Here is a 13,409-nt window from a genome sequence, read left to right as displayed (position 1 = left end):
GCGGCCTGAGAGTTTTGCTGGTCTCTGATAGGAGGGGAGCCTCCGACATCTCGAGCCAGACGCGTGCCCCACGCGGAGAGATTGGGAAGTTTTCGGTTGGAGTTCAAGTTACCTGACCCGAAGTTCTGAATTTGACTGAAGAGAAACTCAAGAGAAAGAAAGGGAGGGGGAGTTGAATGGGAAACGGAAGGAGGCAGAGAGAGAGATAACGAGAGGGGGGAGAGAGAAAGAGAGAGGGGGGAGAGATAGAGCAGGGAGGGGGTATCGGGGTTATGCCAACACAAGAGGGACAGTGAAGTGGACAGCAGCTCTCGAGCCCGCCCTCGCACCTCAACCGCCCACCGTGACATCCTACACACCGCGATAGCGCGCGAGGATGGCAGCGAGAGATAGGAAGAGAGAGATAGAATAACGATAATCGAGGAAGAGAGATAGAAAGGGAAAAATAGAGCGAGAGAACAAACTGGACGAGTAACAGCAATAACAGGAAACTCGCGCACTGGGCTTTCCGTACCGACACGAGCGCTCTCACTGACCGGTGCAAACGGAAGAGACAGAGAGGCGACGGTCAGATTCACGCGTACATGTAAGGAAATTATAACAAGACAACACCGACGGAAACTCTGCAATAACCGTTTTTCAAAGTCAAGTTAACGTGGTGAGTTTCGATCCATGTTATTCGCTATACTTTAATTCGGTTAAATCGTGTCTGTTCGTTCTCTGTGTGTGTGTGTGCGTGTGCGCGCGCGTGTTTATGTCTGTTCGTCTGTCCATGTCATGTAGGCTATTTATTCTCTGCTGCGACATCCGTTCTCCTGACGGTGACAGTTAATGGGCGCGGGGGGGTGGCTGCTCGCGCATCACCGTGCAGGCCCGCTAGACTGGATCTGGGGTGTCGCGCGGTGGGCAGATGTTGCCGGGAGCTTCAAAGAGAGCGGCTCCGCTCAGAAACAACAGAAGACTGCTCACGTGTGTGTGTGTGTTTGTCACCAAAAGACCAACTCTCAGAATTCGTGTCATTAAGCAGGATGTGTCGGCAGTCAGTCCGGTTGTCTGGTTGTCTTGATAATATCGTTCCAGTTCAAAGCTAATCTTTGGATAAGCGCATTTGCCATAAACGTAGGCTACGGCCATCTGGCGCGTATTATGTGCATTTGAATAATTGATATTAATCTATTCATGATGTGGATTATACGGTTTATGTTGCAGTGATGGAATTATAGACCCTGTTGGTTTAATCTGGTGATTGAGTAACGGCTAAAATACCAAATACAATCCTACTGTAATCCTGAATATCTATCTATCCATCTATCTATCTATCTATCCATCTATCTGTCTATCTGTCTGTCTGTCTGTCTGTCTGTCTGTCTGTCTGTCTGTCTGTCTGTCTGTCTGTCTGTCTGTCTGTCTGTCTGTCTGTCTGTCTGTCTGTCTGTGTGTCATCAGTGGTAAAGTAGAGGTATGGCTCCTCTTTCTCTCTCCCATAATCCCTGTAAGAGAGAGGGAGAGACAGAGAGACAGGGGGAGGAAAGAAATGGTATAGGAGGGAGAGGGGTAGGTGTAGAGAGAGGGAGAGATACAGAGGGAGGGATGGAGAGAGAGAGGGAGGGAGGGTTGAGGAAGGGAGGGAGGGGGAGGAAGGGAGGGATGGGTGGTATAGTAGAGAGTGTAAACATTGTGTACAAACAGAGCTGACAAGCTGTCTGAACTGATAACAGAGGTGAGATGGGAGGGAGGGAGGGAGGGAGGGAAAGTGTGGTACAGATCAATTCAAATGTTCACCTATCTTCCTGACACTAAACCATCTCTCTCTCTCTCTCTCCCCCCCCCCAGACCAGTGATGGACTCCCCAGCTGATCTGTTTGGTGGTCTGCCACCCCAGCTATGTGTGTTTGGCTCTTACCCCAGCCCTGCTGCCCCCCCCTCAGGGGCCAGGCCCCCGCCAGGCCCCGCGCGGCCCCCCTACCCCCTCATCCACCACCTGCTGCAGCCGTCAGACAGCGCCTCCCGGAGGGCTGGAGGTGTACTGCCGCACGACGGGTTTCTGGGACAGGGGGAGGAGGATGGGGGAGGGTGGGAAGAAGAGGAGGAGGGGCGGGAGGGAGGGGGGCCGGGGGGGCAGGTCAGGGGGAAACGGAGGGGGGGCGCCGCCCTGGTCGCGTCGTGGCATCGTGACGTGATGACGGTGAAGAGACTGAGGCTGGGGAGGGGGGGCGAGGAGGAGGAGGGGGAGGAGGAGGAGAGGGGAAGGAGGGAGCGGGGGAGGGAAGGGAGGCGTAGGGAGAGGGAGGAGCTGAAGGAGCAGCTGGAGGAGGCCAGGGGGAGGCTGCAGCTGCTGCAGGAGCGCGTGTGGAAGGCCTTTGGAGAAACACAACCCTCCGAGGAGGAGAGGAGGAAGAGGAGAGGAGGAGGAGAGGAGGAGGAGGAGAGGAGGAAGAGGAGAGGAGGAGGAGAGGAGGAGAGGAGGAAGAGGAGAGGAGGAGGAGAGGAGGAGGAGGAGGGGGAGGACATGGCAGAAAGGATCTACGGGGAGGAGGAGGAGGAGGAAGGAGGGGCGGACGAGCTCTCTCTCTCCCTCGTCCCCTCTCCACCTCTCCAGGGGAGCAGGAGGGATGACGGAGGAGAGAGGATGGATAGAGGAGGAGGAGGAGGAGGAGAAGGAGGAGGGGGGCTGTTCCTCAAGAGTGTCCTGGAGAGGGCGGGGCTGTGGATGGGGTGCGGGCTGGTGAGGGGGGAGTGGGAGGGGGAGGGCGGGGAGGAGAGGGGGAGGAGGGGGGGCAAAAGTTTGCCCAGGCCCTGAAGCTGGAGCTAGGGGGCGCTGTGACCAGGGTCATCGACCGCGTGCTGCGCCTCTACACACACTCACACACACACACACTCTCCCCCTCACCCCCTTCACCCACCCCGGACATGCATTCTCTCAGGGGGGAGAGGGGGAGCGAGGGGGGAGGAGGGGTGTGGACTGGACGGAGGGAGGGAGGAGAAAAGGGGGACAGGGGTGAGACAGACCACTCCTTCGGACCATCGCACGCCCCTCCTCACCCCAACCAATCACGGCGGGAGCAGTCAGAGGCGTTGCCCTTGGTTACCCGGAGACTCCCGCCCCCCTCCCACAGTGACCGCCCCCACCTCCTCCCCCCACACCCCAGCCTCCCCCGCCTCCCCCCACCCCGCCACCCTCACCCCCTCCTCCCCCCCAGGTCCAAAGAGTCCTTCCTCTCCCACTCCTACCCCCCCGGCCCTCCCCCCCTCCCCCTCCCCCTCCCCCTCCTCCATTACACCATGCAGCAGCTGTTCGGTCGCTCCCTCCCCCCCCTCCCCCCCTCCAGAAGGACCTGCTGACCTCCGACCCCTACCTGGACTTCCCCCCCTCTTCCTATCCCCCACTCCCCCTGCTGGGCCACCTGGACTCCGCCCTGCCCCACCTTCACCCGGACAGAGAGAGGGAGGGGGGGATGAGGGGTGGAGGAGGGGGGGAGGGGGGAGAGATGTATCTGGCTGGAGGAGCCATATCCTTTAACAATGAGTAGAGTGTGTGTGTTCCAGTGTGTGAGAGTGTGTGTGTGTGAGTGTGTGTGTGAGAGTGTGTGTGTGTGAGAGTGTGTGTGTGTGTGTGTGTGAGAGAGTGTGTGTGAGAGTGTGTGTGAGTGTGTGTGTGTGTGAGAGTGTGTGTGTGTGAGAGTGTGTGTTTGTGGTCCTTAACCAGCTGTACTCCCAGGACGGTCTGTCTCCCTGCCATCTGAAGAAGGCAAAGCTGATGTTCTTCTACGCTCGCTACCCCTCTTCCAACACCCTGAAGACATACTTCCCTGACGTCAAGGTAGGGGGAGGGGGGAGGAGGGGAGGGGGGGAGGAGGAGGGGGGAGGAGGGGGGAGGAGGGGAGGAGGAGAGGGGAGGGGGGAGGCGGGGAGGGGGGAGGAGGGGAGGCGGGGAGGGGGGAGGAGGGGATGGGGGAGGAGGGGAGGGGAGGGGGAAGGAGGGGAGGAGAGGGGAGGAGGGGAGGGGGGAGGAGGGGAGGAGGGGAGGGGGGAGGAGGGTAGGGGGGAGGCGGGGAGGGGGGAGGAGGGGAGAGCTAGAGGGGTGTGTGGGGGGCAGAGAGAGGGAGAGTCTTAATGTACCCATGTTTACTGTAGTCGTTGTTTTACACTTCTTTATTTGTCTTTCCTTCCTTCCTCCTCCTCCCTCCTCCTCCTCCACTTCCTCTTCCCCCCTCCTCCTCCCTCCTCCTCCCTCCTCCCCCTCCTCCTCCTCCACCTCCCCTCCTCCTCCCCCCTCCCCTGCTCCCCCCTCCTCCTCCTCCTCCTCCTCCACCTCCCCTCCTCCCTCCTCCTCCCCCTCCCCTCCTCCCTCCTTCTCCCTCCTCCTACCCCTCCTCCCTCCTATTACCCCCCTCCTCCTCCCTCCTCCTCCCTCCTCCTACCCCCCCTCCTCCTCCCTCCTCCTCCCTCCTCCTACCCCCCCTCCTCCTCCCTCCTCCTACCCCCCCTCCTCCTCCCTCCTCCTCCCTCCTCCTCCCTCCTCCTCCCTCCTCCTCCACCTCACCCCTCCTCCCACAGTTTAATCGCTGCGTCACCTCCCAGCTCATCAAGTGGTTCAGTAACTTCCGGGAGTTCTTCTACATCCAGATGGAGCGCTTCGCCAGGCAGGCGGTCCGTGATCGCGTGCCCAGGGAGGGGGCTCCGGGGCTAGGCAGGGAGGGCCGCGAAGCCCCCGGGCTGGGCAGGGACCCCCAGGTTCGCCTGGGCAGAGACACAGAGCTGTATCGTATCCTGAACATGCACTACAACAAGAGCAACGACTACCAGGTTACACGCGTGTGTGTATTGTGTGTATTGTGTGCGTGTGTATTTTGTGTGTATTGTGTGTGTGTATTGTGTGTGTCTTCTCTCACCTCGGTCTCTCTTTCTTTTTGTCTCTTTCTCTCTTCAAATGTTTTCCCTCCTCCCCCCCCCCCCTCCTCCCCCTCCTCCCCCCCCCCTCCTCCCCTCCCCTCCTCCCCCCTCCCCCCCTCCTCCTCCCTCCTCCCTCCCCCTCCCCCCTCTCCCCCCCCCCCCTCCTCCCCCCCCCCCCTCCCCCCCTCCTCCCCCCTCCTCCCCCCCCTCCAGGTCCCAGACAGGTTTGTGGAGGTGGCAGAGATCGCTCTAAGGGAGTTCTTCACGGCCATCCTGTCTGGCCGGGACAGTGACCCCTGCTGGAAGAAATCCATCTACAAGATCATCTGTAAACTGGACGGGCCTGTTCCTGACAGCTTCAAGCTGCCGGGCTGCCCCCTGGCCTGAAACAAACACACTACACACACACACACACACTACACACACACAGACACATAAACACACACACACTACACAGACACATAAACACACACACACACTATACACACACAGACACATATACACACTACACACACAGACATACACTCACAAGCACACAGATGTACCCACTTAACACATATACATAGGGTACACACAAACATGTACACAATTTAATTCATATACTGTCTCTACACACACTACACAAACCACACAGACACACAGAGACCAGACATAGAAATGTTGAGTTGCACTGAATCCCATGACAGCATCAGTTTCATGGTGATTGTTGTTGATCCTGCATCCTGCCAGTCCTCACCAGAGGATCCAGGTGCGTTTGATTTGAACCTCACAGTTATGGAACTCGCAGCACTGACCCACTGGGCTGATGGGTGGATGAAGGAGGGGGAGGCAAATCAAGCATACCAGAATATTTTACAGTATTTGCAAATAGCAACTTACCCCGTGTGTGGCTTATGCAGAGAGGGGCGGAGTTAGACTTTTCCAAACCCATGTGCTTTCTTCAGTTTCTCAGTTTACTGTAACGTAGCGTCATGTTATTAGGATTATGATTGCGCTTTATTATATTAATTATGGTATATTTGTGTTGTGTAAACTTGTCAAACAGTATGTTTCTTCATATAATCTTTTAAAAAAAGAAGCTCTGTGCCTCAAATATGTATTGAAGTTTTAATGATTGAAATTATCTGACTATTAAAAAAGGGGATAATTGAGTGTGTGTGTCATTCTTTGCTGTAGTAGGATAGTAGCTTCCGGAACACATTAGGTTCACGTTTTAGTAATTTAGCAGACGTGTTTTTCCACAGCGACGTTATACTGTGCACTTGGCAGAAGATCAAGGATCAGAAGTGTTTCAGTGGCTGGAGCCACGGCCTGTGTTCACTAGCCACGGTCTGTGTTCACTAGCCACGGTCTGTGTTCACTAGCCACGGTCTGTGTTCACTAGCCACGGTCTGTGTTCACTAGCCACGGTCTGTGTTCACTAGCCACTGCCTGTTCACTAGCCACGGTCTGTGTTCACTAGCCACGGTCTGTGTTCACTAGCCACGGTCTGTGTTCACTAGCCACTGCCTGTTCACTAGCCACGGTCTGTGTTCACTAGCCACGGTCTGTGTTCACTAGCCACTGCCTGTTCACTAGCCACGGTCTGTGTTCACTAGCCACGGTCTGTGTTCACTAGCCACTGCCTGTTCACTAGCCACAGTCTGTGTTCACTAGCCACGGTCTGTGTTCACTAGCCACGGTCTGTGTTCACTAGCCACGGTCAGGTAGCAGGGTTAATGTATCTGGTATCCGGTGCTAATGCTCCCATGATGAGCCTTTTTAAGCTGCACAACCCGAAACTAAGTCCAGCCACCTGACTTCTGACCACGGGGCCCGAGCGGAACACACACACACACACACACACACTCGGGGTTGGAGCGGGACACACACACACACACACTCGGGGTTGGAGCGGGACACACACACACACACAGGGCCGGGCTAGCTGGGGCAGGACACACACACACACATGCCTGTCCTGGTATTCCAAACATGCGTTCAGTGAGTGAGGCCTAGATTTGATGATTTTAGATTTTATTTCATTTACAGGAACCAACTTTAACAGCCACAGATAGGCGATTGGCCAACTTGAACCGAACCACCCAATCAGCGTTTCCTACTCCAAACAGCCAGAACGTCTCGTTTACCCGGACAGCTGCGACATACTTTGGGGGCAGATCGATTAACACGCCTTGATTTTTAGTACATCACTAACAGTTCTCTCACGAGGTGAAAGGTCGTTCCACCCGCAGTCTTGGTAACAGAGCGCGAGCCCAATATGATTTCCTGATTTTGCGGATTTCAGCTCCGTGCCTCACGCGCGTTACCGAAGGAGTGTCAGCACATGAGCACATGCTATAAAGTTATCGAGGGAGGAGCACGTCCGAGTTCCGTTGTCAGTCGCCCGCGGGCCCCGGTAAAGGGAACGGAGAAGCTGGTGAGCAGGATGGTGATGTCGTTACCCTGGCTGCTGCTGGTGGAGTTAGGACTGTACACGACCTGCTTCGTTTGCGGGATCGTAACGGCGGCCTCGCTGACCATAACACAGGTAGGAAAGAGAGAGAGGAAGTCAAAAGTTTGTTTTGTTGACCTCATCCTTGTCCTGGTGGGATGACCGTCATGTCGCACTTTGAATAGAAAAACACGGATGTCAGTGTGTGTTTTGACAGTTTTACGATGTTGGTGTCTGCGTTTCATGAAGGTTTGGGATGTCAGGCAACAACATGTTATCGTCGCTACAGCGGTTCAGGCTGACGCTGCCTCGAGACAAAAATAACTTGTTCTTTGATTCTTAAAATGCATGAAACCACCTTGACATGTCATTACTCTTTCTCACTCACTCTCTCTCTCTCTCTCTGGCATTCTTTCCGTGTTTGGTGTTTTGGCCACACTCGAGAACAAAAACTAGCTTCCGTGTTTATCTTGACGTTACATTTATACAACCTTTTGTTACTTTAGCAACCGCTTTTATCCACAGCAAGGACGAAATACAAATGAGGGCGATGTTTGTGTTAGTGAACTGACTTTGTACTGTGTGTGTGTGTGTGTGTGTGTGTGTTGAGAGAGAGAGAGAGGTGTGTCCGAGGTGGGGGTGTGGGGAAACACCACGCACCAACGGGGAACGGATAAACCGATCTGATACAGCGTCCTTATCATGTGACCCGAAACCTCCTCGCGTCCAATTTAAACCGCGTGTTATTAAAGTCATATGAGACAGTGTGTGTGTGTGTGTGTGTGTGTGAGAGAGAAGACAGTATAGCAAAGTTGCTTTTTGATGATAAAATACTGCTGCCCTGCCCCCCCCCCACCCTCCCTCCCCCTCCTCTCTCTCCCTCCCCTCCCCCTCCCTCCCCCCTCTTCCCCTCCCCTCCTCCTCCTCTTCCTCCCCCCCCCCCTCCCCCAGGGGAACCTGGGGGGTCTGTGTGTGCTCTACGGCACAGTGAGCTACAACGCTTCGTCTGGTTGGCTGGCGCCCCAGTCCTCAAGCCCCGCCTCCCTATGCTACTTCCTGTCGTCTGTGTCCGTCCTGGCTGCCGTCGTGTGCTTCTCCCTCTCGCTCTACTGGCTCTACACCTGCTGCCTGGAGGAACACCTGCACAGGTGAGGAACACCTGCACAGGTGAGGAACACCTGCACAGGTGAGGAACACCTGCACAGGTGAGGAACACCTGCACAGGTGAGGAACACCTGCACAGGTGAGGAACACCTGCACAGGTGAGGAACACCTGCACAGGTGAGGGGAAGGTGAGGGGGGGCTGGTGGGGGGGGGGGCTGGTGAGGTGGGGGGGCTGGTGAGGGGGTGCACAGGTGTGTGTGTTTAGAGGTGTGTGTGTTTAGAGGTGCGTGTGTAGAAGTGTGTGTAGAGAAAAGTTCTAATATAAACGTAACCACAAAACACACTCGTAATCTGTGTGTGTGTGTGTGTGTGTCCACAGAGAGCGTCTGTGGATGAGCGTGACGTTAGGAGTGTGTGTGTTATTCCTCTTCTTCCTGCTGGTGTCTGGGTGTGTGCTCAAGATCGGGAGAGACACACTCTGTGACTCTGTCACACACACTGTGCCTAACATCACCAGGTAACACACACACACACACTGTCCCCAACATCACCAGGTAACACACACACACACACACTGTGCCTAACATCACCAGGTAACACACACACACACACTGTGCCTAACATCACCAGGTAACACACACACACACACTGTGCCTAACATCACCAGGTAACACACACACACTGTGCCTAACATCACCAGGTAACACACACACACACACACACGCACTGTGCCTAACATCACCAGGTAACACGCACACACTGTGCCTAACATCACCAGGTAACACACACACACACACACACACACACACACTGTGCCTAACATCACCAGGTAACACACACACACACACACACACACACACACACACACTGTGCCTAACATCACCAGGTAACACACACACACTGTGCCTAACATCACCAGGTAACACACACACACACACACTGTGCCTAACATCACCAGGTAACACACACACACACACTGTGCCTAACATCACCAGGTAACACACACACACTGTGCCTAACATCACCAGGTAACACACACACACACACTGTGCCTAACATCACCAGGTAACACACACACTGTCCCCAACATCACCAGGTAACACACACACACACACACACACACACTGTCCCTAACATCCCCAGGTAACACACACACACACACTGTGACTAACATCACCAGATAACACACACTCTTTACCCAACGTGTGTGTGTGTGTGTGTGTGTGTGTGTGCAGCTGTGAAGAGGCCCAGACCAGAACGTGGACGAGTCCGAACAACGGAGCCCAGTTCTACACCAGCCTGCACAAGGCAGAGGTACACCCTGCCTCACCCCTCCACCTCACTCCTCCACCTCACCCCTTCACCTAACGCTACCTCACCCTACCTCACTCCTCCACCTCACCCCTACCTCACCCCTCCACCTCACCCCTTCACCTCACGCTACGTCACCCTACCTCACTCCTCCACCTCACCCCTACCTCACCCCTCCACCTCACCCCTACCTCACCCCTCTGTCTCTTTTCCAGACGGCTGTGTGGGTGAACTTCTTTTCCTGGGTCGTCATTGGTGTGCTGCTCCTCCTACAGAGAGGTCAGGGGTCAAAGTTCACCCTGCTGGGGGAGGGGCCTGACGTCTCCGCCTCCGAGACTGAGCCTTTCCTGCCCCGCCCCGCACGGCTGTAGACACACACACACACACCCTGACTGACCCACTCGTATCTGCTTGATCTGGTACCCTTCTTGTAAAACCACAGTCTGTTTAAAGTTCACAAATCAAATGAATATCGAGTTTCTCCTTTCTCTCCCTCTCTCTTCTCTCTCTTTCTCATGTTTTTTATGATCACCTGATAGACATAAAACTGTCTCGAACAGTGTAACAGCCCGCCTGTTTATGCTGCGCTGCCCTCTGCTGGTGATGCTGCTGTACTGCACTTTACCAAGAACACGGTTAAGAGAACCTGTTCTGTCATATGTCACATGACACCACCTCTGTTGAATTGTTTTTTTTAAGTTTGAGTTAAATTTTCTTAAAGTTTGAGTTTCAATTTTTCATGTTGTGTTGCTAGGAGACACAAGCAGTGTTACTCTCAGTTTCGGATCTAGGAAGTGTGTGTGTGTGTGTGTGTGTGTGTGTGTGTGTGTGGACTTGGGTGACAGGATTATCCATTGTCTCTGTTGTCATCAGAGTTCTGTGTTCAGGCACACAGCCAAGGCAACTGCAGTCACACACACTCTCTCACACACACACACACACACACACACCACCAACTCCACTGCAGTCAGCACTACAAGCTGCTCAAAGTCAAATCGTCCTACACACACGCACACACACACACACACTGTTGTCAGAGAGCGAGGGTTGTGTTGGACTTACAATATTTTGTTCAAAAATTAAATGCTTTCTGAGACGTTGATGACCAATAAAGATGCTTTTCTACATTGTACGTTGTTTATATAGTGTCTATACAGACCCACCCCACCACGGGCTTTCATCCAGGTAACCCTAGTGTTCCCAGAGTCCCACGGTCTCCTGCACCTTAACTAGCATCACATCAGGTTCAGCCCTCAGAATTTAGACACGGGGGTCCTAACATACATCACACACACTTTTCATCTGGTCTGGTGTGTCTCTTATAGAAGGACAGGTGTGTGTGTGTGTTATAGAAGGACAGGTGTGTGTGTGTGTGTTATAGAAGGACAGGTGTGTGTGTGTGTGTTATAGAAGGACAGGTGTGTGTGTGTTATAGAAGGACAGGTGTGTGTGTGTGTGTGTTATAGAAGGACAGGTGTGTGTGTATTTAGTTGGTTTTATTTAGCAGTAATAACAGGGTGAAGGGAGACATACTTGATTTACACTTGATCAGTGTGTTACCAATTCTCAAAGACGCCGTTAACAATGATTTGCATATGTAGTCCTCTCTTCCTCCTCCCTCTCCCCTCTCCTCCCCCTCCCTCCTCCCCCTCCTTCTCCTCCCCCTCCTCCTCCCCCCTCCTCCCTCTCCTCTCCTCCTCTCCCCCTCCTCCTCCCCCTCCCTCTACCCCCTCCTCCCTCCCCTCCCTCTCCCCTCCCTCTCTGCTCTCCTCCCCCTCCCTCCTCCTCCTCCCTCTCCCCTCTCTCCTCCTCCTCCCTCTCCCCTCCTCCCTCTCCCCTCTCCTCCCCTCCCTCTCCCCTCTTCCCTCTCCCCTCCCCTCCCTCTCCCCTCTCCCCTCTCCTCCCCTCCTCCCTCTCCCCTCTCCTCCCCCTCCCTCCTCCTCTTCTCCCCTGTCCTCACAGAGTCTTGCTCAGCTTCCTGGTCTGTCTCTCCCGGGCCTCCATTGCAGCCTTGGTGTCCAGCAGCTCGTCCAGCTGCCTCCTGACCCGGGCCATGTCCAGCTGGGCGGCCTGGCTCTGCTCCCTCAGCCCGGCAGACTCCGCCCTCAGGGCCTCCGCCGCCGCCGCCAGCTGCTCGCTGCGCGCCCGGCACTGACCCTGCATCCTGGACGCATCCCCCAGGAGGGACTCCACACTGGCAGCCACAGACTCACACTGGTCCCTGGACATGGTGGTCTGGAGGGGAGGAGGAGCAGGAGGGGGGGGAGGGAGAGAGGGAGAAGTGTGGAGAGATGACAAATGAGGATTGCGTGGCTCACACACACACACACCAGGAGCTAAACCCAACATTAGAGGCTTACTGCAGCTTGGCACTAGACAGCGTGTGTGTGAGAAGTAACGAGAGAGCGAGAGGGGAGCGAGGGAGCATCATCCTTCATCTCTACTCTCGTCACCCTGAACGTTTGGTGACGTCATCGCCGTTAGAACAGAGGACTTGTTGGCTATGTCCGGTAACCGTCCAGCAAGCCGTTAAAACAGCGCCCCCCCGGTCACAGTTTTCGACAGGTGGAACACCTGGAAAACCGCGTTCATGCTTTCGCGCGTCCCTTCACAAGCTATCCGTTAAAACTTCTTCGGCAGTTCAACAGTAAACACCGGGGAGAACACACGCGCCCTGATCTGTAGGGCTGGAAGTGACTAGAAAGAAGCTTACAATTGGCTAATCCTAGACTAGTCTTTATCTCTCTACCTCCCTCCCTCCCCTCTGTCTCTCTCTTTCTCTCTCACACGGAAGGCTACGGGTTTTTTGACTTGTCTGATATTCATGACAAATGTGATTTTAACGGATTAAGTCGTCTGATTTAGTAAAAACAAGTTAGCGTTCACATCCAAACAGCAGTTTAACATTCTAAACTGGCAACCGGATAGCCGTCAACTGTGTCTGTGAAACACAGCGAGAGGTTACGGTTAGGATTCTGATGCTAATGCAGTGATGAAACAGGCGTGCATAAGATTCTAATTTCTAATAATTTCTTACCAAAAAGAATTAAGTTCTGATTAATTCAAAATGAACAGTCTTCCTTCTCATCCGCGCAGGTTTGAGATCAAAATATCCAATTTCGTTGGTTATTTCTCCGGTTTTCAGGTTCAGTACGTTTGCACGACTTCTCCAGAACCGAGGTCTTAAACAAATTCCTTTGAACGTGACCAACAAGAACCGTCTTTCATTTAATCCGAACAGATTAGAGTGAGAGAGAGAGAGAGAGAGAGAGAGAGAGAGAGAGAGAGAGGGAGTGACGCTGCATTTAACACTAAGCTCCTCAATTCTATTTTAATCTTTTATGAGTCGCATTTATAAATTTATAATTTAATAGGAAAATCAACGTTTTTAACCTTGTAATTCATTCACCTCAGTTTACTCGCGTCTCCGTCCGCAGTACCGTCTGCTCGCCACTAGAGGGCAACGCCCGCAGACGACATGTGCTTGTGTGTGTGCTAGTGAGATTGTGTTAGTGTGCGTGTGTGCTAGTGTGAGTGTGTGTTAGTGTGTGTGAGTGTTTGTTAGTATAAGTGTGTGTTAGTGAGTGCCTCCCATTTCTTCTAAAATGTCAGTTGCATGTCAACATTGATAAACATTTGCGTCAAGCAAATTTGAAAATGTAAAATG

The 13,409-nt window shown here is 54.0% G+C and overlaps 2 protein-coding genes and 1 long non-coding RNA gene across 4 annotated transcripts; 2 read left to right on the top strand and 1 right to left on the bottom strand.

Moving 5' to 3' along the window:
* The first annotated feature begins 271 nt into the window (after positions 1–271).
* prox3 (prospero homeobox 3) lies at positions 272–6,045 on the top strand. The gene is given in 7 exon segments (XM_084692065.1): positions 272–658; positions 1,834–2,743; positions 2,746–3,132; positions 3,330–3,509; positions 3,713–3,820; positions 4,558–4,806; positions 5,107–6,045. Coding segments are annotated over 6 exon segments (2,001 nt in total). The 5' UTR covers positions 272–658; positions 1,834–1,840; the 3' UTR covers positions 5,281–6,045.
* Positions 6,046–7,028: 983 nt separating this feature from the next.
* Positions 7,029–10,874, top strand: tmem179ba (transmembrane protein 179Ba). 2 transcript variants are annotated; one of them, XM_084692124.1, is made up of 5 exons: positions 7,033–7,423; positions 8,279–8,475; positions 8,811–8,948; positions 9,667–9,745; positions 9,958–10,874. In XM_084692124.1, exons 1-5 carry the CDS (start codon positions 7,220–7,222, stop codon positions 10,111–10,113), a joined length of 774 nt encoding a protein of 257 aa, XP_084548250.1. In that variant the 5' UTR covers positions 7,033–7,219; the 3' UTR covers positions 10,114–10,874. The 2 variants fall into 2 exon arrangements, with proteins under 2 accessions (XP_084548251.1, XP_084548250.1); XM_084692125.1 differs by lacking the exon at positions 8,811–8,948 and having other exon boundaries at positions 7,029–7,423.
* Positions 10,875–11,698: 824 nt separating this feature from the next.
* LOC146221661 (uncharacterized) lies at positions 11,699–12,962 on the bottom strand. Its single transcript, XR_014746678.1, has 2 exons — positions 12,780–12,962; positions 11,699–11,977 (listed from the first exon to the last, which is right to left on the bottom strand). It is a non-coding gene; the product is annotated as an uncharacterized LOC146221661 (long non-coding RNA).
* Positions 12,963–13,409: the final 447 nt, after the last annotated feature.

The sequence above is a fragment of the Hypomesus nipponensis genome, chromosome 25 (assembly GCF_054491055.1).
Source record: "Hypomesus nipponensis isolate SF chromosome 25, ASM5449105v1, whole genome shotgun sequence".
Taxonomy (NCBI): domain Eukaryota; kingdom Metazoa; phylum Chordata; class Actinopteri; order Osmeriformes; family Osmeridae; genus Hypomesus; species Hypomesus nipponensis.
Note: the sequence above shows the minus strand (reverse complement) of the source record. Positions and strands in the feature narration are given on the sequence as shown.

Coding starts and splice junctions, on each gene's coding strand:
- tmem179ba (XM_084692124.1), top strand. CDS start 7,220: ATGAGCACATGCTATAAAGTTATCGAGGGAGGAGCACGTCCGAGTTCC. Junction 8,949..9,666: donor ACTGTGCCTAACATCACCAG/GTAACACACACA, acceptor GTGTGTGTGCAG/CTGTGAAGAGGCCCAGACCA. Junction 9,746..9,957: donor CCAGCCTGCACAAGGCAGAG/GTACACCCTGCC, acceptor TCTCTTTTCCAG/ACGGCTGTGTGGGTGAACTT.